This window comes from Amblyomma mixtum, chromosome 10 (assembly GCF_055824585.1).
Source record: "Amblyomma mixtum isolate Tamu chromosome 10, ASM5582458v1, whole genome shotgun sequence".
Taxonomy (NCBI): domain Eukaryota; kingdom Metazoa; phylum Arthropoda; class Arachnida; order Ixodida; family Ixodidae; genus Amblyomma; species Amblyomma mixtum.
This window is the reverse complement of record NC_143021.1, coordinates 145,880,377-145,906,241: the sequence shown is the minus strand read 5'-3', so window position 1 is coordinate 145,906,241 and position 25,865 is coordinate 145,880,377. Positions and strand designations below refer to the sequence as shown.

The window sequence follows — 25,865 nt, the reverse complement described above, 5'->3', positions numbered from 1 at the left end:
GTCCCTACCGTTCACGAAAGAAGTGGCAGACGACGCGCAGGCAAGTCGCTCGCTGCTCAATTTTCCAGCCTTGCGACTGCAAGACGCTGAACCAATCAGCGAGGCAGTCGAGCTTTCGGCAACTGCGCCGCCCGCGGACACGCCGAGCGACGACCTGCGCTGCTCCCTGGCTGCCGTAGTCGTCGCTAAGCCTAACCGTTTCACATCGATGCCGCAGCTGAGGGCGCTTCGGAATTGGCCAGCGCTGTAGTAAAGGTGCTACTCGCATCACCGTTTTACTGTGTTCCTCATCTCATAATAAAATAAAGACATGATCAATTTCTGCGACACCTTCAACAGCGGAGCTAGCAGACAGCTGGCCGGCCGCACTGGGCATCAGGAAGAAATTTGCTTGTATCGCAGTTATCACTTCTACCAGCAACTCGGTATTGGCCAACGATCCTCAAAAATGATTCATTTGTTACATTCCTCTACTCCAGGGCTTGGTATGAACGCGAACAAAGAATATTAGCGCATTTTTTTGACGCCGGCGGCAGGCATACAGGCCGGCAGCTCCACACTCGCTGTCCGTTTCAGATGAATCTTCACTGCTGGACTCTGAGCTTTCAGTGCCCGAGTCGGAACTGTCACTTCCATGAAGCAAAATTAGTGCCGCACGGCGCGAAGCAAGATCATTGCCGTCCACTGTTGACTGGAAAGTGCCCGGCTGTCCCGGCTCGCCCTAGTAACATTGGGCTCGCCTGGCTCACCACGTAGCGACGAGCGACGACAGGAGCGAAGCGGCCGCTGCCGGTCGCAACAGGAAGCAGACGCGGCGGAAAAGAAAACGTCACGCGGGGACAAAGAAAACGTCATGCGAGGTTCCGGTCAAATCCGCCGATTTCGGCGGATCAAGTATCGCTGCTTCATGGAGTGATCCGGGATTTACGCCTGATCCCAATCTGCCATTGGAACATACAACTCGCGCTCCTATTTTACCATTGGAATACGACTGATCCAAACCAAGCAGAAAAACTTGATCCCGATCTGCCATTGGAATTCAACATAAGAGTGATGATCATGTTTACCATCGTTAGATCATGGTGTGTCTTATTCAAGAACACAGACTGGCTAACAAGAGATTTGTGAAGTGTGCCACATAAAGAAAAAAAATGCGTCAGCAAGCCTTACGTTTTCCTACATAATAACAAAGTTGTGCACCTCAAATCGACCTAGAAACACATGAGTTTGTTTTTTTTTTTGTTTTGCTAGCTTGCCTGCGCTTGCCTTATAAGTATTAGAAATGCTTCCTGTTAACAAGTAAGTTGTGAGTGAGCACTCATCCTGCATTTCTCTCCTTTTGTCCAAGTCTTCCATGATGCTCTATATAGCAATGAGGAACGAATGCCACGCGACAGTCATGTTCGTTACAAGAGGGCTTCAAGCACAGCTGAACATTTTTAAGTGGCGGTGACAACTAAGGTTAGATCTACCTAGACAGCCAGCGCATGCTACTACCCAATTCAAAGGCTTAAATGGTTTGGTGCAGTATGGCACAGTTTGGTGCAGTATGGCACAGTTTAGCGCAGTTTGGCACATTTTCGTGCAGTTTGGCACAGTTTGGCGCAGTATGGCACAGTTTGGCATAGTTTGGCACATTTTGGTGCAGTTTGATGCAGTATGGCATAGTTTGGCGTAGTTTGGCGCAGTATGGCATAGTTTGGGACAGTTTGGCGCAGTTTGGTGTAGTCTGGCACAGTATGGGACAGTTTGGCACAGTTTGGTGCAAGGGTGGCATTCCTGATCCACCTTGGTACTTGTCACACCTGTACCACACTGCTAGAAGAAATGTTTTGCCCAGCGGACCAGCCCCGCGTGCGCTGATGAAGTGGGCCGACAGAGACGTCTATTCAGTGCTCTCTTTCGGGACGGACTTGCCTGAGGGTTGACCGGACGGTGGCTGAGCAGCAGAGCTCGATTCTGCCCAGCCAGAGAACCATGCAGAGAGGAAAGAAGAGAAGACAGGAGAGGCCCAAATGTCACTTTCTGTGAAAGCAGAACAACAACTGCCCCACTATAGTGACTAGAGACATGGCCAGGAATTTTTTTTCGCGAGGGGTCCATGGTAATTTCTTCTCTCCAGCTGGAAGGGGGTGGGGAGGGCGTGTGTGCTGGGTGGTACTTGCTAAACAAGAGTAAGGCCGAGAGAAAGGGAACAGCTCCATTTAAAACTGAGGGTAGAGGTGCCCCTTTGAATCCCACCTTGATAGAAACCATGCCTTTTCTTGGCCACTGCTAAGAGCGCCCGCACAATGTGGCCACCACTACTCACACGGGCATGAAGGAAAGAAAGCGTCCCAGTAAGCATCTTCGCTACAGCGCAAGCAAATTCCATCCGATATTTTACATGCCCCAAATTGTTTAGTTTTCGAACAATTTGCAGCTGAAAGGCATGACAGCTACTCCAGTCACAGCAGCTAAGACACAGTTTCTGCCTGTTGCTATATTTGGGGACAACATTCCTTGGCAAGGCAGGGGAAGATATGGGCTTGAAGTATGCACAACTCTCACTCCGCCAAACAGTTTGGACAGTGATTTAGCAGCAGTCCTCGTTAAAGCCTCCTCCATATTGGCTCTTAAAAACCGCCAAAAAAATTCAAGTCAGCACTTAAGACAACTTACGTGTGGTAATGAGAAAGCATTTGTGCTTGCATTATGACGCTATCTGCTGGGCCAGCGTTGCACATTGCAAGGGGGGTTTTCCATGGGTGCTGCATGATGAGGCTACGAAACACCAATCAAGAAGTAAATTTACCCGAAACATAATTTTGTACATTAAATTGCAGCATCTGTAATTTATATGCTCATACTTACTCAAGTATGCTTCTAAGACAACTCCACATTCACTAAACATGCCTTTACTCAGCTGCAAAGGACAAACCGTCGTGGCACAGTGGAATCGTCGCCATCTCGCACGCTGTACGCCCGTGTTTGATTCCCCCCTAGACTCAAGTTTTCTTTCTTCATTGACACTTCGTGCCTTGCTGGATTATGGTTTGGCTTGTCGGATTATGAACTGGATTATGGACTGGCTACGGATTCGTGAAAGCATGACATCCTGTCCATGCTATTCATGAGCAATAATATTGACTTGATTGAGGCGCCCTCTCTGGATCATAAAAATCACCAAATCAATGCTCCCATCCGAACCAGATGTACTACTCGCCTGGTGGCCGACTGCATGGTGGCTGGGCAGCACAGGGTGGGTGCCAGCACGGTGGCCAGGTTGTGGGCCCCCATCAGGTTGGAGGGGACCGAGGCCAGGTGTGCCAGGCCTGCCAGCAGGTGGCGCAAGCATGCCAGCCGCTCGTCCGGCAGCAGCCGCAGGCCCAGGAGCACCGACTCCAGGCCGTGCTTCGCCTGGCACCTGGCACACGCACGCACTTACATCATCATCATCAGCCTGACTGCACCCACTGCAGGGCAAGGGCCTCTCTCCCATGTCTCTCCCCTCAACCCTGTCCTTCGCCAGTTGCGGCCACTGTATCCCCGCAAACTTCTTAACCTCATCCGCCCACCCAACTTTCTGCCGCCCCCTGCTACGCCTGCCTTCTCTTGGGATCCACTCCGTTACCCTTAAGGACCAGCGGTTATCCTGCCTTCGTATTACATGCCCTGCCCAAGCCCACTTCTTCCTCCTGACTTCAACTAGGATGTCATTAACCCGCGTTTGTTCTCTCACCCACTCCGCCCTCTTCCCCTCTCTTAACGTTACACCCGTCATTTTTCTTTCCATAGCTTGCTGCGTTGTCCTTAACTTAAGCGGAACCCTCTTTGTTAGCCTCCATGTTACTGCCCCATAGGTGAGCACTGGTAAGATACAGCTGTTGTATACAATGCACACAGTAAACATGGCCCGAAAGGGAGAAGGCAAACAGAGCTCAAAGAGGAACTTCAGCGAATGGGTTTGACCAGCTGTTTCATTGACTAGTGCACAAGATGGCAATCGATAATGTTGCCTTCTTTTATGATGACATCATGACTTTTGGCTCCCTACCCTTTCAGGTGCTGCTTCTTATTTCACTTCAAAGCATACATTCTTTTCCACCTAAACAATATGTATCCAGGCCTTATAAAAGTTGTGCAAAATATATGAGTAATGTTAATCTCATCCTCGACAGTTGCTCCACAGAGACGACTAATGTAGTGAAGACACTAGGTGTCCACTTTAGTAACACCATGCTGTGAGACAACCACACAGAATATCTGCAAACTAAATTAGCTTGTATAGTATGGGTTCTTCATACACTGCAATGCACACTGCTGGTTAGAAATAAGCTTCAAATCTATTGCACTGTTTCAATCAGATAACAAGTATTGTAACCTAGTATGGGGTACCACTACACACACAAATCTTAAGCTTTCAATATACTACAGAAAGGTGCACAGCGGTCTATAGCCAATGTTCTGCATTTATCCCCTTCATAGTCGCTGCTAAGTTAATCAGTTGTACGAACACACTATACTAAGTCTACAGGTTGCAGACACAGCAAAATTTTGGTCTCCTCTCTGAAACTATCTAGTAGTTACAAGAAAACCACACATGCTACATGACATGCCATCATGAATATTGGCAGCATGTGCTTATGCACATGCTACCTACAACTGTGAACAAGTCTAGTGCAATGAAGAATCTGTTATTTCTGCACCTTCCAAGAGCTTGCTCTACTTGTTTCTCTAAGGCTATTCTTGCTTTCCAAACAGGATATGTGTGTCATAATATTTAGGGTTTGTCTGTTCATTCATATTTCGTCCTCCAAAAAGAACTGGTTTGGTTTGGTTTGGTTTATGGGGTTTAACGTCCCAAAGCAACTGAGGCTATGAGGGACGCCGTAGTGGAGGGCTCGGGAAACTTCGACCACCTGGGGTTCTTTAACGTGCACCGACATCGCACAGTACACGGGCCTCTAGAATTTCTCCTCCAAAGAAATTCAACCGACGCGGCCGGGATCGAACCCGTGTCTTTCGGTTCAGCAGCCGAGCACCATAACCACTGAGCCACCGCGGCGGCCCCAAAAAGAACTATTATTCCAATGTTTCAGCTGTGTCCATACTGTGGCAAGTGTGCACTCCTCAGAGCCATCTCCATATCGCACAGATAGCTCACCGCGGATGTGGTTCACGGTAGTTGAACGTGGGTTGAGCTATGCTAAAACGTACTTTAAATTTTATCCTGTAACTAGACTCGCTATTCCGCACTGAATACGACAGCAGCACGAACTGCAGGCCGCAATCAATGCAGTCATCGTCGAAAGTTTTGATTTGAGCGTCGCATCCATATGGCTTCATGCACTTTGTGCATTCCTATTCAACATGACACCTCCTGCGAGGCGAAGAAGCTACTATGAAAAGTTAGGTTACATGCTGTTGAATATGTGCTGGAGAATGGGAACTGCACAGCAGAGAGGCAGTTTGACGCGAATGAAAACTAATTCTCCAGGACGGACTATCCGCCTCTTTTTAATAGGGCAACGAAGAGAACACCAAAATCAATGCCCAATGAGAAGTTTGCGGTAGCATGCTGTTGCCCCTCTTCAGCTGAGTAAGGACGACGAAGTCAACACTGGCGTCATTGGTGAATGTTTACGCCACGCACATTTCCGGCATGCCCTCCACATGATGGGATGACCAGAATAGATGCTTGCGTGCTGCCGGCATATTTTGCTTCTCCATTTTCATTATGCAGGATGACAACATGCCCGGACAGCACAATATCTGCCCTAATATATATATATTTATTATACTAAGGGCTGACTGAAGGGTTCTTGGAGAAATTGCATTTTCCACTAGTGCTGCCTAATGCAAAGGCAGGATAACTCGCGGCATCCGAGAATTTTGTACATAATAAAATACGGCTTTAGCACAGGCCGAAAACCAAGTTGCTGAAGATCAGTTGGTTTTGCATGATGGTCAAAATAGTGTAATGGTGCATAGAAGAAACGACTCAACACAGTGCTGGCTAACTACTCCTGTTAGTCAGGGCTGTGTTCAGTCGTTTCTTCTCTGCACCATTACACTATTTTTAACATGATGCAAAACCAACTCAGCCAACAGCTTGTTCTGTCATGATATCCTTGTAAGACATGGAGAGTAAACTGTGCCTCCAAGTTTGTTCAGATGCTTAGGAATAGTAATTTAGGCTCCGAAACCTGACTAAAATATCTTTTTTTCTTGAGTTTCAAACTTCTGGCTGCATGCTAGAGAATGGCCTATATGAGGAAAATTATGATACTGCCCAAAGCACGGAGAAAAAGCAACAGCCCTTCCTCACTCCAATGCATGCATACTGGTCACACTGTTATGAGCACTAAAAAGTGCTTCAACGCCTGTTATGGTGCATGTGAATTATAGCCACCCCCCCCCTTTTTTTAAAACCCACCGAAAAATGTGTTTGCACCGATTCCCATGTTTTTAAGAGCTCCTGAAAACGGGGGGAAAGGATAGGACGTTGAACATTGCAACTGGACGGGAGCAGAGGTCCTAAAAGAAGCCCAGAAGGAGCTTCCTCCCGTGGCTGCCACAGTTGCGATTCCACTGTCCCAGTCAATATCACCTGAGCAGCAGCTGGACGAGTGGCTTGGGCAGCAGGGGCTCGGGCAGCAGCTGGAGCCACTGCTTGAGCAGGCCGGACACATCGTGGACGGGGGCAGAGGCCAGCACCACCGAGGCCACCCCCAGGGAGGCACTCGTCTCCAGGGAGGTCTGCGGGCGTGCGTGACAGCGTTGCGCAGAACAGGGAACACCCAACTCACAAAGTGACAACACAGCTCTGTCTCTCCCCTGGTCACTGTGCAGTGTTCAGGGCACACGAGTCAAACACCCTGACTGCAAATCCAACATGAAGCGTCTCACTTATTTCAAGAATTAGTGCGCTTTGATATTCTAAAACACCAAAGCTCAGAGTGTCGTGGTACTGTATTTACAATGGTTGTAAGTAGAGCTATTTTTTTTTCCCATCTGAAAATCTGAAGTTGGGTGGTGGACTTGCAATTGAAACCACAGCATGGTACAATCAATGAAGGAGAGACAAACGCGATACCAGGGATGCTACGGCACGGATGCAATTTTATGTTTTGCTCTACGGCTCTACCCAGGAGTATTCACCTATTCTGAGCACTTGTTCAGAAGAATTTAATTTTTTTTTTTACTTTTAACTGCACACTCGGCACTCATGGGAATGTGGACAGTTGATGGAAGGGCTGCTGTTCTGGTCGCTGAGCTCAAATATAAGTGGCACCACCACAAGAAATGGCAATGCTTCAAGGGAATGTCGGTAGCTTGTGGAAGAGCTGACGTCAATCATTCATAGTTTCGCTTTGGCTCTGTTTGATGCATTTGACTTGACTGCTGGCCATGTTTCACGAGCTTTGAATGTAGCACTTTGTCAATAGTCATTGCTGCTCCGGGTCCAGTAAGCATTCGGCGCTTGATCCCAGCTACATTCAAGATGGCTGTCATTCTTTGTGCCGAAGAAACGAACTGCCAAGTTAGATGTTTCTGGATAAGTGAGGCAGGTGTAGCGGCTGCAGCGAGGCAAAATTTTCACCTGTTCCAGGCGACCTTGCCGTGCAATTGTTTGTGAAGTGCAGGACTTCACTGGACAAGAACGTTAGAACGACAAGCTGTGGGAGCGCAGCAGCAATGATGGCGACAGCACAATTGAGGGCGATGACGCAAGTGTGGACAAGTAGTCCAGTGACTAACAGTGCTTTTTCGTTGTAAAATAGTGTGCCCATGGGCACGGCCTGCTGTTTCTTTTCTGACATGCGATAAGGGGGCGGGGGGGAGTCGACTTACATGCGAGTTGACTTACAGTCACGTAAATACGATACATACTGAGCCAAATTTTTGTTTCAATGTCCTGAAGTGAGACATAGACTATCGAGGATGCCGTAGTGGAGGGGTTCCAGTTACTTGCAACCAGTGTCACAATACATGGGCTTCTCATGCATTTTACCTGCATCAAAATATGGCCACTTTTGCTAGGGTTTGATCCTGCCTCCTTCGGCTCAGCACCCAAACATCGCAGCCACTAAGCCATCATGTCAAGTATGGGAAAGCTTACTTACTCTGGCATGCACTCAAAGTCCTGAAATGTTGATGCTTTTGCAGCTTCAGCCAATGCACTTGAACTAATGTCACAGAAATGGTGACCACTGTGGCCAAATACGAGATGCACGACTGCACATTCAACTGACTGACAAGCCAGCAGGGTAGGTCGTAGAACAGCAACAGAAACTGCCACACTGCTCACAAAACAGTGCTGTGCTTGAACTTCCTTGACCAATGGTAAAAGAATATACGGCTCACATCACATGCTCGCTCTAGACCATTTTGAGAGAAAGGAACACATTAAGTGAATACTAGTAAGTTTTGGGGTACAGTGACCTGAAGTGACTCAGGCCATGAGGGATGCTGGAGTGGAGGGCTCTGGATTGATTTAGACCACCTGGGGTTCTTTAACGTGCACCGACAATGCAAATCACTTGTTCGTTTTCCTATTTCGCTCCGATCCAAATATGGCAGCAGCAGCCAGTATCGAACCCACAATCTTCCGAACAGCCGCTGAACAACAACGGTACTGAGCCACTGTGGTATGTAGGAAGACATGAGGAATGACTTGTGTGAAACCAAACAAAGCGTGGAGTCATTGCGTTTTAGCAACATTAAGGGGGAATGAGGGGATCGAAGGGAACTTTTCTATTTTTCGACTTAGAGTGATGAAATTTGGCAGACTGGCATAAAACAGCACCAAACAATCAGATACAAAGTTTCACAATGACAGCTGCAGTAGGTTTCCTTTTATCACTTTTTATGTGTTGTCCCCACGTTGCTTGCTTTTGGAAAGCCTCGCATGACAAAGAAACAGGCTAGAGGCCTCTAAATGCTTTTAATATTTACTAAGCGTGGTGTAAATCCAAACTCTCTTAATTTTTTTTATATTTCTCTGCTCCTTTTTTTAAAGGACACAATCTGCACCTTCTCTTCATGTCTAGAATGTATCATGCTCTGATTACAGTGTAATAAAAACATGCAAGCCTAAGTGGTAAACCTGAAACAGCCTTGACGCAGACCACATTTCAGTAATCACAACAAAACAAACGGGGCAAAAATCCATGCACCCATTGCTGTGCTACGCTTTCCACAAACAAGGTATTAAGCTAAAAAAAGAAAGCTTTCGACAAAACAAGCCTGAAAGTTCTAAGCTAGCACACACCGTCTATATGTAGGTGCCGACAAATATATTTATTTGGAGCACTTAAAGATTATTTTTGGGCAAATTATTTCAGTACAACGTAGAAACAGTGTTCGAGATGCCAAAATTTGAATTTTTTTTTGCGATTTTTGCAATATGATCCCCACATCCCCCCTTAAATGGCAACTCTGGGAGGATTTTTGGCATTTTGTCTAAATCAACATTGACTGTTCTTTAGAGTCCCTTCTCTGCACCCCTACACTTTTTTAGAATACTGAGTGGAACTATAACTTAAACAGCTTAAACAGCAGTAATAGCAAACCAAAACAAACACTGTTTATGGTCAGGAACTACACCCTGCTTAATGCAGCGTTCACGTCCCAAACGCAGCTCGAAAACCAATCGTATACCCATTCAGCAGCTGAAATAGCAGCTGGAAATGGTCACTCCGTCCACAAAATGACCGATCTGGCTTAATGCAACCCTCAAATTTTGTTCCACGAGCTGGAAGCAAACATAAGCGCTAGGGTCAACAGGTAAATAAATTTCATCTCAACCTGAAATCCATGTTTCCTTTAGTTCCTATGAATAAATGCTCAATGCCGCTTTCCAGAGACACATGGAAATTTCCAGAGCACTGAATTTTATCGTATCACCTTATCTGACTAGTTTAAGAGACCAGGTCAGTCAAGTGAGCTCAGAATGGCTCAAAACAGGAATGCCAGTAACGAAATGCATGAAGCTCCAAATTAACATTGCCGAAAAAGGAATGTAAAAAATAGTGTATGTGCATCCGTACAACATAGAACATTCATTAATATATACATTGTGCCCATGAACAGAAACAATTTTGGTTATGGTAAGCAAACACACCCACTGCAGATGGAAAGAAAGCTTGAATTCATCAAAGGCACATGCAATATCAGCAGCATGGTCACCACTGTGGTTAGCTAAAATATTGAATAACTAATGTGTATGTAGTACAGGGCCAGTACGACGAGGCGTTTTTACTTAAAAAAAAAAACATTTTAGTGCTGGGGCCAATTACGTGTGGCAGCCATGTTAGAGAGCTTGTAATACCAGACGGTTATCAAGTTTCAATGAACAAATTTATCAGAAGTCGCCACATCTCTGAACCCAAACAAAAAAACGAGATAAATTACTCTCCTGCAAGCTAAACTTGCTACTTCACTAAAAGCTGAAATTACCGTATTTGCTCGCATAATAGGCGCACTTTTTTTCCAGAAAATCCGGCTCAAAGTTTGGGGTGCGCCTATTACGCGGGGTAAAATTTCCGGAAATTTTTCGACTCGCAAAATTGAACACACCACGTAAACCCACTCGTGTACGGGCCGCACCCCGTTCTCGCGAAGAAAATGTAAAAAAAAATGATCCGTGTAAGGGCCGCACCGAAACTTTCCACGACACACGTGGGAATAGCCTTCGGAATGCACGCGCCGAGGCCTCCGCGATCGGCTCCGGCTGCGCGCAACGGGCACTTGATCGCGGTGGCCGCACATGTGCACAGGAGCTTCCAGAGACCGCCCACGGAGGGCGCCCAAGGCCATGCTCATCATCATCATCATCATCGTTTTCCTCCGCCGCGAGCTTTCGCTATCTATATCGCCATCAGCATCTCCAGCTCGTTTTTTTTGTTGTTGTTGCTGTCAAGTGCCGGGATTAGCGATAGCGCGATTGTTCATCCTGGTTTATGGCTTTGCCGCGGAGCGTTGCTGTTTTAGCTCCACGAGCAAGCACCTTAACAGCTACACGGCTGGGAGTTTGCTCTCGAACACGGCAAGCGTGCGGCAGGTCGGAAAATACGACGTGGCCGAGAAGTGCGGCAGGTGCGACTGTGGCGTCCCTAAATTTTCGTACGCGACTCCAAGCGCTGAGGTTTTCGTGGGCCTAAGTCGGGAACGTTTCCGGCTGGAGATGAAGCTTTCGAAACAGACGTTTAAAGTGAGAATCCCTGAAAACTGTGTGCGGCTGTTCTACGCGATGTCGTTGTACGTGCTGTGGGTCCCCAGCAGCTGCGACGGCAGCAGCACTAGTAGGGACTAGTAGTCACTTCAGCAAAAACTTTGTTAAAATAAAGATTGGGAAGCGAGGTGTGGCGAGGCGTCGTCTTGCAATCGTGTAAATACAGTATTGATCACAGTGCCAAGTTCGGGGTGCGCCTATTATGCGCGGAAATAAAAAAATCTGATTTTTCGCGCCCTAACTAGGGGCGCGCCTATTATGCGAGTGCGCCTATTACGCAAGTAAATACGGTACAGCACACTTACAACACACAAAAAATAAAATTCACACTGCCAGTAACAACACAAAACAAGCAACTAACAAGTAAGCTAAACTGGGCTAGTCGGAGCAATTGCATCTTTGAAAAACGTAGCGCGAAACAAGACACGCGTGAGATTGTGTACCTCCAATCAGTTGTCAAGTAACTGTGCACGTGTTTCATGTTGCTATGCTATGTACCTGCTTCCATCGCCGGCCTCTTATCTCCTCGTCTTGTTCTTGTTTTTTGAGTTGTTATTTTGTTTTTTTCCTTCTTTCTCTTCGCCTCCATATCTATGGTATATATTCTGTTATCCTTCCTAATAAAAAATTTAGTCGTGAGAAGCGCTCGTGTCCTGTCTTCACCTTACCTGTGTCTTGTGTTTCGCGCTACGTTTTTCGAAGATGCAAGCAACTAATATGTGCAGTGATCACATATCCGCACTATGGATGAAGTGTGAACCGAGGGCTCTCACTGACGAAGTGAGACCGCTCCAAGCAGCATTTAGGAGTCAAAATATAGGTTGTGTGGAACCTGAATATCTCCCGAGCAGAAGAATGCAGAATGCAAGGCTTTGAACGGTAAAAGCTGTGCAATGCAAGCTGCAGCCACAATCTGTACTTGTCTAGAAACAGCCCCTTCCGAGACAATTCTACTACATGTCAACCCTACACCCTAAACACGAATACACACATATGGAATTGAAAAGGGAGTACACAACTTTACTCTTTTTTTAATTTTTTTTTTTGTTTAGCGTGTAAGTCTTGTGCATTTCCACGCAGTGGGTAGATGACTCACCCTGAGAAGGCGTTGCCGTGACAGGGAACCCGACTTCCGAAGGATGCCCTCAGTGGACGCATGCGACAGCAGCGCACGCAGGCTCTCGTCCAAAAACCTAGACAAGGCAAGGGACAACTACTGATGTAAACTAGACAAGACAGGAAGGAAGTAAAGTACCATACTAGCTAAATTCCACACTGGGTGAAAGCATTTCGCTTCTCCAAGTTTCTGCACTTCATCATCATCAGCCTGACTACACCCACTGCAGGGCAAAGGCCTCTCCCATGTCTCCCCAATTAACCCTGTCCTTCGCCTGTTGCGGCCACCGTATCCCCGCAACATTCTTAATCTCGTCCGCCCACCTAACTTTCTGCCGCCCCCTGCTACGCTTGCCTTCGCTTGGAATCCACTCCGTTACCCTTAAGGACCAGCGGTTATCTTGCCTTCACACTAAATGCCCTGCCCAAGCCCACTTCTTCCTCTTGATTTCCACTAGGATGTCATTAACCCGCATTTGTTCCATCACCCACTCCACCCGATTCCGATCTCTTAATGTTACACCTATCGTTTTCCTTTCCATAGCTCACTGCGTTGTTCTTAACTTGAGTTGAACCCTCATTGTTAGCCTCCACATTACTGCCCCATAGGTGAGCACTGGTAAGATACAGCTGTTGTAGACTTTTTTCTGCGCTTCTTCTACACTTAGATGTGCACAGTTTAGCACATACTGCTATTGGTTGAGTGGCAAGGATGCAGCATACCAATACCGGCAAAGCTTTTGCATTGTTTCTTTGAGCACATTATGGCAGGCACTGCATCACACAATCAACCAAGAATGAATGAAGTAATATGTATGCACACATTAAACATCCTTACTGAAGACTGGTGTGAAACACGCCCACAGCTCTTTAATGAGCATTAGCAGTCAAACTTGCTGTGAAAACAGGAATCAGCAGCACTACTGAAAGCCCACATGTAATAGTGTTTGGGGTGCAGTTTGGTTTCATGGGGTTTAATGTCCCAAAAGCGACTCAGGCTATGAGAGACGCTGTAGTGGAGGGCTCCGGAGATTTCGACCACCTGGGGTTCTTTAACATGCACTGACACCGCACAGTACACCGGCCTCCAGAATTTCGCCTTCATTGAAATGCGACTGCCGTGGCCGGGATCAAACCCGCGTCTTTCGGGTCAGCAGCCAAGTGCCGTAACCACTGAGCCACCACGGCAGCCGCAGTACCCCTTCAGGAATTGGTACCAGCAGCTAAAAGATGTAATGACTGCCTTCAAATCAGAAAGCCTAAACGCCTGAAGGCTCACTGTCCGGACAAAAAAAAAAGAAATGCAGGGCCCTTTCTAAAGAAAGTTCGGGAACTAGGTGTAAGGAAGAAAGTGCAAACATGGCCTGTCGGAGAACCTGAACACTAGGACAACCAGCAAGTTTGAGGTGTCCGATTCCATGTGTGTGCACCTCATGAGAGGTGCATTGTCTTTTGACACTTTATGGATAGCCTGAGTAGGCCTCAACTCAGCATACCATACTACTGCATTTAGCATCTCCTGGAGTCACTTGACACTCAGGGAATGCAGGAAAAGGAAAGTGCTAAGGCACACTTCAAATGCAACCAGCACCTACCTAAGGTTTCTAAAAGTGTAGGAGAATTTTTACTGTGGACAGTCAAAAATGAAGTGTGAATTGTGGCCTTTAATGTCTTGAAGTGACTGTTAGTTAAGGTACATGCCACTTCTTAACTACCACTACTTACCAATTAGTCATTTAGTCATTAAGTACAATGATATAGTCATGAAATCCCTTTAATCATGTTTCGATATCTTTCGAATGCACCCGATTAAGTATCAATTGGCTATTGATCGGCATATGCCCATATAAGGCATGCATGCGAAACGTGGACATATTTGCTAACACGTCTTGGTCACGACAATAAGAGGCATTAAAGGCTTTCGCCTTAATAAACCTCTGTCCTGCAGAAGAACTGGCCCGGATTGTGACCTATCAACTGTACTGCTACCTGTCTTCTCACTTATATTTAACAGCTTCAGCAGTATTAGGAGCCAACGATTCTGTTGAAGTTCGTAAGTTCAGCTCAAATGTTGCACCTGACGTGCAAGAGGTGTTGTAGAAGGGACACCAACCAGGGCACAATCAGTCCTGGCACAAGGTGGGAGACCTGCTGCGGCTGCTCGGCAATGTCCACGCCAAACAGGGGCCATCCGCTCAGTGACACCTGCACAAGAGTCCACATGTGAGCGGCTGGACACAGCACTGACCAAAGGCAGTACTGTAAGCTCCCCAAGTTGTGCAATCAACCTCAACGGAAGAAAGTTGGTGATGACTCAAAATGCTTGCGGACATTAATATTTAGCACAGTGCCACATGAAACATCCCACGTATAGAGAAAATTGACTTCCAGAAGAAGGTGGATAGCCCCCTTCCAGCATCACTTCAGCCTACTGTTCCAATATCTCTCAAAGCATAAAAGGTGTGAAACCTACTGCGTAAGGCAATGAGGCTTGCAATGGACTGCTAGCGATTAACCACAATTCATTCTACAGCAATGGAACGCACCATAATACACAGCAGCAATTCACTTCATGCATAGCCTCTGAGCACTACATGACTCAATATTTCCCGTTCAACCACATATCCTATTGCGCTGCTAGCCATATTGACCATAGCTGTACTTATAGTATAAGAAATGCGACTATTGGACAACGTGGTGAGAAATCCTTGAAAACTTTAAGCATACAAGCCTGAACACTAGATTGTTTTTTTGTCCCCATATTTTGTGCTTAGTTTACAATAACTTATTACAAATCTACTCCACCTAGGGGGATTCCCCTATACATTTGACCAACACTGTTCCCACTTCGAGTTATTGATCAATTCGCTCTTGCCCTACCAAAGCTTGCCGTCCCGGTTAGCTCAATTGGTAGAGTGACTGCTCCGGTGTAGCGGTGGTCCCGGGTTCGAACCCCGGACCAGGACGAATTTTTCTTTAACTGCGAAGTTTCTGAGAAAGCTGTATAGCTTTCCTTTGTAGCCGTATGGCTGCGCTTGGGTGGCTGTCAATGAGTAATTACTCCCTTATTACAAATATACTCCACCTTGGGGGATTCCCCTAAACATTTGACCAATAACTTCAACTTCAAACGTTTTTTAGCTTCATGCAAATTATTCAGTTACAATGTCACGTTTTAATATATACTGGACGATAACACATTTCTTAAAAGTTTTTTGGCTGAATGTGTCAGTCTTGATTGTCTTGCACGCAGGTCATAGCGTTAGTAAAGCTAACTCAGCAAAACATTCACAAGCCCAAGTTCTGGTGTCAAGCTTGACATCTAAACACTGCTGACACGAGTTCTTAGATTACAAGGTGTGAATATGGCAGCTTTCGAAAAGAAGCCTATGAGAATAATCACATCAATGTTAATCTGGTTAACAGAAACATGCAAAACATAAATCCTAACTTATGCGCATCACAAACTGTGGAACGCATTTTATTCAGTAGCAGCATCAGCAGCGATACAGGTGTCAGCAGTGATACCAGAAAGTGGAGGAGGCACATACCATTGTGCAAGAAAACGCCCACAGGAAATTCAAAGCAACCATAACCATTTATAAAAAAAAAAGTGAAAAACATATTTCTCAAGAGAGACACATCTTACCAATGCCACATAATGTGTGCCTACAAGAGCTACTTAGAGCAATACAATATGAAATAGATTTCTCGAAACAAAGTGTACAAATGGCACACAAGACAAATAAACACAGAAAGGGACAACGCTCCGTGTCTATCTGCCTTGTGTGCATTCGTGCACTTTGTTTCAAGTTATGCATCAACTTGCCATGCGTTCAATCCATCTGAATTAAGTGCAAGAGAATGCTTCAGGAAAATTTAATTTACCAACAATATAGAGCCTGCTGTCACTTTCACTAATGCTTACGCATGGGTCAGCTGTGCTGCGCACGCCATTATTGTGCAATATCGCCACCAGGGCACTGCTGACCCATCTCGCAATCATAAAACTTTGCCCATGGTTGCAAGAAAGTAGGAGCCTTTAGGAAAACCCCTCTACAGCTTGATATACACAGGCAGCTTTTCAGCTGGAGCTAGAGAAGAACAACTGAGTGGTGCAGAGTTCACTTGAAATGCTGCTGACAAGCACAGCTTGGCTACAATCTCGTGATAGCGTTATCCGAGCAAATACTGTAAGGCAAAATTCCAGCCTCCCGACAACAGCGTTACATTCCTCAAAAACAGAAATGACGATGAAAATTAAGAGGAAAGCAGTGAAATGTCGTCTTCAAAGGATATATTTTGGAGACTGTGTTTACATTTGCAGTACTTTGAGAGATTTGTGGAGCACTGACGAGAGTTGGCTTGTGTCATAAAAAAGGTGGGAGCAGTTATTTTATGCTTACCTAACAGTATTCACAGCGGCAGAGCAACTAGCTTCGGAGTACCAGAAATATTGCGAAAACACTGGCTTGTGGGAGTAGGCCGCAAAAATATTTCATCTGGCCTAAAGGGTCTAATTACAACCAAAGGGTCTAATTACAGCCAAGAATGTGCAATGTGTAGAATGTTCCAGCAATCAATGATAGGCATTGCAGTTACAGTGACAAGGGATCCCATATCGGTCGTTAATAGCTCCGTGTAGGATCAGCTACCAAGGGAAAGCGAGAATTTAATGGGTGGGGCAGGTGCTTTGTTCCCCGCAAACCATTGCTTACGCTGTCGAGGCGTTAACAAGCACCGATTTTACCTCAAGACTTAGTGACCTAGAGATAACTCTGAAGCAAACGGCTAAGCTGAGATCACTGCGGTGCTGGCAAGGCGACTGACCTCAGCTTAAGCAACGACGGACCTATTCGTTAAACGGCGATACTGGGCCCTAGCCGATAAGCATATTTTGGCAACTGTTACGGAACAGAAAACATCCAAATTTCAGGTGGATGCAGTGGTAACGCCGCTCGGCAAGAGAAATTCGAATGCGCCCAACCTGTTTGGCCGGAGCCACCGACGCTGTCTTGAGGCACGGCACCCGAAGCCCCAAGCGGCGTAGCTCGCTAGCCGCCAACTGCCTCTCGGTGTCGCCTCTTTCTTGGCCGCGGGGCGTCGAGTCGGGCATTTCGTCCACTCCCCGCGCTGGACACGGCAGCTCGATGGCTTTTTCACTGGGTCCAAGTCCGTTCGAGCCTCACAACAACCGCCGAACTAACGAGCGAGCGGACATGCTTCGAGCGTTTCAAGTCGATTCAAGTTTCGTGCCACGCTCGAGCCAAGCCGGACGAGTTCCAACGGCTTTCTGGGCTTTTACGAATCTCTCAGAGTAAGACTGCGCGCAGAGGCATCTGTGTAAAATATTTTACTCACCAGAACTTGTCTCTTTCTATACTTTATTCTTACTTTTCTAATTTTTTTTTATTATTTCTGATTTTTTCAATTATAAAACCTCATCGGAAGCGTTTATTGCGCCAAAGTTTTCATAGCGGCTGGCATGGGTCAAAATAGTCTGCACAGTAAATCAAGTTTTTATGCTTTTGAGCCACAAGCAACAAAAGTAAAGTGAAAATAAAACTGAGAAATATTGCTGTTTTGTAATCATATGCCTGAATTGAAGAAATTCATTCTTGTTTTCGTCTTGTACTTCCGAAAAAATGTTCTTCCACCACTACACTAGCTCTGCCCTTCCGGCACACCTCAAATCAGCCCTTGACCAACCTAAAAATTCAGGGCACTCTCCGCAGCTAAACGATTCTCCTGTCATCTAGTGGTTCAGCTCTAGAACATTTATCTCAAAATCAATATTGAGAACAATTTTTAAATTAAGAATCATTTGCGTTATTGCATCCTAGATGGCGTACATACTAGTGAGTTGAATTTCAGGTTAATTGTTGTGTTGTTTTAGGAACGGGGTTAGCCAATAGTTCCTCAACTTAAACACAGATACTGTATGATGTCATCGCCGGCGATCCGCGCTGGCGAAGCAGCGAGCGAGGCTGGCGAGGCCACCGGAAAAGAAAGGGACGCATCGGCGGACGTCAACCCGCGTCGTGCGGCGCCTGTCGCGAAGTCAGCTGTTTCCGAGTCGGCGACGATGACGTGCACGTGAAACAGCCGTCGCTGCGAGGCACACTGCGATGCGGGAGGCCGGCGTCAGGTGTCTGCCGCTCAACGTCGTCGGCAGCGTAGCGTGCGCCTTCGGCGCAGCCTTCTCCGCCTGGGTGTTCCAACAGCAGCTCATGGCTTCGCTGTACCTAGCCGTGATCGTCGTAGCGCTGGGCTGCTACGCCATCCAGCGTGCCGCCCTGCCTCGCGTCGACGACGCGCTAGCCGCCGAGGTGATCCTGGGCAGCGATCAGGGCGACGGCGGGCCGCCGCTGCCACTCGTGTTCGCGCACCGCGGCGGTGGGCACGACGCGCCCGAGAACACGCTGGCCGCCATCCGCGAGGCGAAGCGCAACAACGCGTCGGGCATCGAGTTCGACCTCTCCTTCACGCACGACAGCGTCGCCGTGCTCTTCCACGACGAGACGCTCGAGCGCACCACGGACGGCGAAGGCTTGCTGGCGGCCACTACATTCGAGGCGCTGCGTCGGCTGGACGCCGCCAGCAAGCACGCGTTCGCGGAGCGCTTTCGGGGCGAGCGCGTGCCGACTCTCGAGGAGGGCGTCGAAGAGTGCCTGCGCCTCGGTCTCAGGCTCATCGTGGACGTCAAGGAGTACGACCACCGTGCCGTCGCGCTTGTCGACGAGTTGTTCCGCAAGCGACCCGAGCTCTACCGGCGGGCCCTGGTCGCCTCCTTCTACCCGCAGTTCATCTACGCGCTGAGACGTCAGAACCCGGGCATTGTGACGGCGTTGACCTGGAGGCCGGGCTTCGTCGCGTACGAGGACGTGGAGAATCTGCGGCCCCGCTTCAAGTCGTTCGTGAAGCACTGGATCGCGCGCGTCGGCGACTGGTTACTGGAGCGCGCCTTGCACGGTGGCGTCCTGCCGCATCTGACGGGCGCCTCGGCCGTGCTGGTGTGTAAGAACGCGCTGAGCGCCGAGTACGTGCGCTCGTGGCGTGACCAGGGCCTGCACCTGATTGCCTGGACTCCCAACCACCCGGCCGAAAAGGAGTTCCTCCGAAAGGTGCTACGAGTGCCCATCATCACCGACACCCTCCGCCACGCCTGAGACAGCCCTCGCATTACTGCAAGCGAGCACACATTGCGAGCTGCCAGGATTTTTAACACGCTTAATTTCTCAGTAGGATAGCTAGGCTGATCAGAAATCGTTGCTCAGATTTGGGTTCATAGTGTGATGATCAAGTGATAGCGATATATATGCAAGAACAAGGCCCACTGTGTCACAGTGACAGTATGATAGCCAGAACCGTTAGAAAACGTTTCGATGTTGCCTTATGTATGACACCTTAGCAAGTTCAGTAGGTGCTGTGTATTCTGTAGCGTGTAAGTTTTTTCTGTTCACTGGGCGGTACAAGTCACTGCAGGCACTTGACGACTGCTGTCTTCAGGAATTTGAGAGTCATTTACTGTGCATACCCTCCGTATAAATGGGACCATATGTGCAGAGTAATTATTGCAAAATGTCAGTGATGGAGCATAAGCATCAATGTGTACTGGGATGTGGTTGTCACCCATGAGATATGTGTATGTCCAAGAGTTCCATTCCAGAGTATTCTTGAGGTTTGTAAACATCTGCCTTTGATGGTTCTACCTATCAGTCATATTGCTTGTGCATCCAAATCATATTAACAGTGATAGTGCCACACGGGTGTTTGCTGACCCTGTATGCTGTGTTATAAAAAGACAGAACTACCTTGGGTAATAATTAGGCCAGACAATACGGTTACGAAATGAGGCGTGTGCATGTGACTGAATTTGTTTTCTAATGTATTAGCTTGAAGCAGGCCACTTATGTGTCATCACTGTGCTGTCATGTAGACAATATCACCAGCATCACCACTTAAAATGAAAACCCGTATATTGATCCATGAAATGGAGAAGTGGTTTTTCTGAATTGCCCCCTGACGGATTGAGACTTCTTGCATTTGTGAGCATAGGTTGAAATGCATTGCCTGTTTCAAGGACACAAGAATAGGGAAGTTCAGGTGCTCGTTCAGATATATTTACAAAAGAAGCCATGCAGCATTTGTGACGAAGCAGAAGACAGTTTGAGGAGGGCATTTCAATGCAGGTCTCGATATTCTGTAAAATATTGTCTGTAATTGCAGGATTTCAGCATATTGAAGGGACATTGAGGATGCACATTTTTTTTTGGTGTCACTAAAAATTTATTCTGTGCCCATTTCTGGCTACGTTGATGTTTATACAGGTGCAAAGGACACGTTTGTTCGTGAACACACATTTTGTGTCATAAGTTACAAACCATAATCACTGTAACAGTTTCACATATGCTGCAACTTAAGACATCTATTTTGACCACTCGGCAAGTGTGCTTTTGGCATATTTATTAGACCTGCACAACTCTATAAATACCAAATTTTAGTGTTTGCAACTTGTGCATGATTTTTGTATTGGAATTGAAAGCCTGAATCTGGATTCTGCTCCCAACAGTCGTGCCATCTTAGCTTCTGCTCTGAAATACAACATGCCCATGCTGGGCCCAGATTCCAGTCAGTCAAGGACTTATCTGATGACAGAATTTCTGCCACCCCCCGCATATTTGAATAGGGGAAACAACGGTTAGACCCAAGCTAAAGCTTGGTACATATGATCACAGCATTGCTGAATCTTGATCGCAAACAACCTGATCTTCCGGTCTGAGCCCTGTAATTGCATTGCTCGCGAAACAAAGCTTCAAAGCCTGGCTATTCCTTGTGGTCAGTTCGTGGAGGTTAGCGAATGGAAGTGCTAGGTGTAAACAGTAGACTGAGGCTATGCTGTTCATTGCCATTCACTTCACTAGTGCTGAAATGTAATGCTTGTTTCAGCTTTTAATTCTTCATGGATTGTTCCATTAATTCTTTTTGCTGAGTACATCTGTTCTATTTATTTTCTTACCAAGCACTCGAACGATCAAGCATGGTTTTTGATTATCTCGCAGTTTTTAACTTGTACGCAACTTATCTCACTGCCTGCAGGCTTTGCAATCCTCTGCTAACCTCCAAGTTTTGACCTAGTCAGACCTATGGAGTTTGAATACCAGGCCCCTATGAGGAGTTGTTGATCAACAAATTGTGCTTTTAATGAAACTTATCAATAAGCAAGCCTGTCTTTGTTGTTAGATGCCCTCTACAGTGAATACTCTCTACTTAGCGTGAAGCTAGCTTGAGAATGAAGCTTAGGTGACTCTTGACGCTGCATATTTGTTTTCTGGCAGCTTTCCGAGCAGCTTGATGTGCTTACACTATGGCCAGATTAGTCCTGGCTGGTGTATTTTTTACACCGGTGATCTCTGAGGCTTTTGTGGATGAATACTGGGGCCTTGCATGGCCTCCAAGAGTGCCGAGCTGCCCTGTCAACCATGGAGTTCTCTTCAACCTCGACCAACTTGCATTAATCATATCAGTGAAAGCCAAGTTGGGAGTTTGGGAGCTCGCATTTCTGCTAAGCAGCTTGCTCTTTTATACCAATGTTTTTTTGTTCCTTGGCTCTCATGTTTAAATATTCTTGCTCATTGATTGTCGATACCAAATCATGCAGATCTGTTCAAAATTGTTTTGTTTTCATTTGCTGTCGTATGCCGCTTTACAGCATTGTCATGATTCGTTTGGTTGTGCAAGTCATTTGTGTGTATTGTACGGCCCTTCATCTTGGGTCACTCGGCTGCAGTATATCACGTAATAAATCGAAAATGAATATATGTCTCTTCGTGTTTGGAAGTTGAGCAACATCTGGGTTGGCTTACTTTTCTTTCCAAACAAGTTAAAAATAAACTGTTTCATTAAACAGCTTGCAGGTCCCAGCATAACGAAAGGAACACAACCACAAGGAGTACGACAAGATTGAATTCTATACTATCAAATTTTATTTTATTAAAAAAATTTTGTGTGTGTGTGTGTTGAGAGAACATGAAGTACTTGACTGCTTACAAGAGTATATAGCGAAGTATACGCTTCGTTAAAGGAAACATATTTATTTGACTCAACGTTTCCATCGGGAGACTGATATATTGACTTAAGCAATGCCCCAGTGTTTTGACATTGTTCATGAAGATTTGTGATCAGTAGATTTGAGCAACATTTTTTGAGGTGCTTTTTAGCTACAAAAGCTTCACAATTGGTTATGAAACCTGGCTTTGCCCATGAATCAATCTTGCACCTTTTCCTACTCAAGTCACTAAGTATGAATGCGAGATAGAGGACTGCTTGTGAATCCTAACGTAAAGGTGCACACAACACGTTGCACATAAATTCGGACACACCTCCATGCTTTTAGAGCCGGTCTCAAAGCATGGACAGTGGATCCAAAGCATTATGAGGTCACTCAAAAAGGGGCCTCCATCCAGAACTTAATTTCGAGTATCAATGTCTGGCTTGTATGAGGTGCACAAGACAGCGGTCATCTATTTTATGGGTTTCAGAACTTTTATTTCTACATAAAATGTCGAAAGAAGCCCCTTGCGATTTCATTGATGCATGTGTGAACTACGTTCTTGACGTAATAGTAGATCACATGCCATTTTTGTACTTTACGCGCTCTTTAATCAGTGGCCTGTATCGTTAGCTAACTCAAAGTGACCGTGATCAAGTAGTCACTAGGGAATGGCTTCTCTAGCAGCAGGAGCCACTAAAAAATTGTAGAGCAATGCAGTCTGCTGCACTGTAGAAATGTGAAAGCATTTGCTGTGAATGTCGGAAACTTTCTTTTTGCAAGTCATTGTGGTCACATGACACTTATCACGTGACCCTTGGATTACATGGCAACTTTTTTTGCAAGTCGTCCTCGTATAGCATCATTACGCATCCCAAAAGCACTTTACCGTTGTACACACCACAACGCCTTCACTTCATGCCCCTCTAGTACGCTTGAACAAACTTATTCGTTTCATGCCCGCCTGGCACTCAGAGGGCCTGGGTTCGAACCGCAATGCCAGCTTATTTCTTTTTTCGAATGGTCATTTTCATGTCGATCGACACCCTCAGATGACATGCTGTGCGGGCACGCTCTGCTGATGCCAAGGTGCAGGAAATCTGAACGGCTTCACATAAGACTCTTTTGTAGCCTTCAAAAACTGGTAATCTCGAGTACATGGAGCTTTGTGAATTTGGTCTAAGGACTCGACACTACTTTCTAGAGGCAAACTGCTGACTGCCTGCGAGATAATAGACATGTTCACTTGTGCATCGCAATAGCTTGTACGTCGCTGTTGTCGCTGCCAGCTGCTTGGTGGAAGCAATGTGTGCACAGAGTCTCAAGTATCTATCCCTGCAGTGCATGTGCCAACTCTCACTCCTTTCAGGCCCATCAGCATTTGCACCTGCAAGCATGGTGGCACACGCTTTGCATGTAGCGCTGTCTTATCCTCCGAGTGTGTGAGTGGGCTGCCTTCCCTTTGTTCATTCTACATTAGCTACATACCTATATGATTCTGAGAAAAAAATATGGTTCCTAGCTGCTAATAAGATGAAAGTATGCAATGTAATTGGTGAATGTTAACTTGACAATATTATGTGGGACTGTTGTGCCCCTTGCCCACACTAGTCATTCATCATGCTTCGGCCGACTTCAATAACCATCACTATACTCCGTTTCATACATAGCTGTCAACGCAGCCAATGCTACGGCGCCTGTTCGCGCTCCTCGTCCGCATCGTAATGTAGTGCGTCGAAAGTGAAAAGAGTAATGAACTTAAAATTAAAGTAAATGTTGGTTGATATTGCAGTATAATGATAATGGTGTTTTATTTTGCAAAAAGATTGAAAAAAATAAAAAAAAAATAATTATAAAACCACCTGAGCCGGGAGTCGAACCTTGGCCCTTTGTAAAATGAACACACAGGCGCGCGCTTCGTACCACTCAGCCACGACGCGAAGCGGACGGATACATTTTGCTTGTTTTTTGCAGTGGACTACTGTCGTACCTTTGGCAGCGTTGACAGCTATGTATGAAACGGAGTATAACCAATGCATTGTACTGCATTGTTTGATTTTGTTTCATAATTAGCAGTATGATCAACACTTTATGGTTTAACACTACTCTTAACAGCTGTGTGCATCACTACTGGTTCTTAAACGGAACATTCCGTGAACAAGAGTACTGAATACAGGTCACGGGAGAAAAAAATTGTTGCGTTGCAGCCTCGCGACCCAGTTGCCTGGTATAGGTGCTTGAGGGCGTAGCAGGCGTGTTCCCTCGTACTTGCCGTTTCAGACAAGCACTTTGTGTTACTATGCCGTATAATTTTTTTTTTCTTCTACTCACCCATACCCCATGAACATTTGCTATGCACTGTAGGTGCTTTTGTACATATCCCTTTGTAGTGCACTTACTGTATTTCTGTATTTTTTTTTCAGTCAGATAAAATCATAATGACACTGTAGTCTGCACATGATAATTTTGGTTTTGATTAGCAAATAGTTTTTAAACCACATTATTACTTTGATTTAATTCTTTAATTCTCTTAAAAGTAGGTATTTGCATGGAAAAGGGAAAGTTGTCGCCCTTTACTGATATGGCCATAATAAATATATAAAGGATGTCAAGGTAGTAAAAATAATACCATGAAAATGAGTCCATAGCAGCCACCTCTTCATGAAATTTTCACTTTTGCAAATTAGGTCGTTATTAACTTCGTTAAAGTTAGAAAAGGTTAAGCCTGACTACCTGTTACAGGCTAAGCAGATGAATATAATTTCATTCGTAACATGAGTAAAGTGCCAAAACTGAAGTGCATCAAGCTGAGCTCTGACGGTGTTTATGCCATGAGTATTTGCAAATTAGGTCGTTATATATAGTGTTTCATTAAACAGCTTGCAGGACCCAGCACAAGAAAGAAAGGAACACAACCACAAGGTGGATGACAGGATTGATTGCGGAACTATACATCAACTTTTATTCTGAAAAGCAACCTAAAAAAGGGAAGTAAAAAATGACTGCTGCAAAAACTTTCCAAGTTCATTGCTATAGTGTGGGTACGATGGTAGGTCTGGGCCTGAACTGCAGTTCTATCCCTTATCAGAGCTTTACGTTGTTAAAAATTTTAGTTGGCTTGTGGTCATGACGTTTTATTCGCTTCAGTCACGCACGTTTTTTGTCCAGTTTTTTTCTGCAGCAGGTTTTTTTTTGTCTGCGTTTTTTATTTCCCATTTTTCGGTTGCCTTGGTCATGTGGCCTGATACGTACCTCTTAAATATGTGTTCGGCTCTTTTCTAAATAAGTTCAGCGCTCCGTTCTGTCGTTGTTCTTGTGTTCCGTTCTTTCTTTCTCCGAGGCCTGCAAGCATGGAAACAAACCAACTCGGCCAACACGAAGTGCTGGTTAAATACCGGAAACATTATAGCCAACGATCTGCGCATCCAGTGTCACTAACGTTTTATTCGTCAAATAGGCGAATTCATGGAACTGAAGGTT

The 25,865-nt window shown here is 46.0% G+C and overlaps 2 protein-coding genes across 2 annotated transcripts in view; one reads left to right on the top strand and one right to left on the bottom strand.

Moving 5' to 3' along the window:
* LOC149327221 (uncharacterized) overlaps positions 1 to 17,569 on the bottom strand; it is a 44,433-nt gene extending 26,864 nt beyond the window's left edge. The window contains exons 1-5 of the mRNA XM_089562345.1: positions 17,322 to 17,569; positions 14,448 to 14,539; positions 12,315 to 12,411; positions 6,593 to 6,741; positions 3,206 to 3,406 (exon numbers count right to left, since the gene is read on the bottom strand). Coding sequence (XP_089418471.1) covers positions 3,206 to 3,406; positions 6,593 to 6,741; positions 12,315 to 12,411; positions 14,448 to 14,539; positions 17,322 to 17,450 — 668 coding nt within the window. The 5' untranslated portion in view covers positions 17,451 to 17,569. The remainder of the gene's footprint in view (positions 1 to 3,205; positions 3,407 to 6,592; positions 6,742 to 12,314; positions 12,412 to 14,447; positions 14,540 to 17,321) is intronic.
* A 699-nt stretch (positions 17,570 to 18,268) lies between these two features.
* On the top strand, positions 18,269 to 22,151 carry LOC149327220 (glycerophosphodiester phosphodiesterase 1-like). The gene has a single exon (XM_089563590.1). The coding sequence runs from the start codon at positions 18,463 to 18,465 to the stop codon at positions 19,501 to 19,503; it is 1,041 nt and encodes a 346-aa protein (XP_089419716.1). The 5' UTR covers positions 18,269 to 18,462; the 3' UTR covers positions 19,504 to 22,151.
* The last annotated feature ends 3,714 nt before the right edge of the window (positions 22,152 to 25,865 follow it).

Coding starts and splice junctions, on each gene's coding strand:
- LOC149327220 (XM_089563590.1), top strand. CDS start 18,463: ATGCGGGAGGCCGGCGTCAGGTGTCTGCCGCTCAACGTCGTCGGCAGC.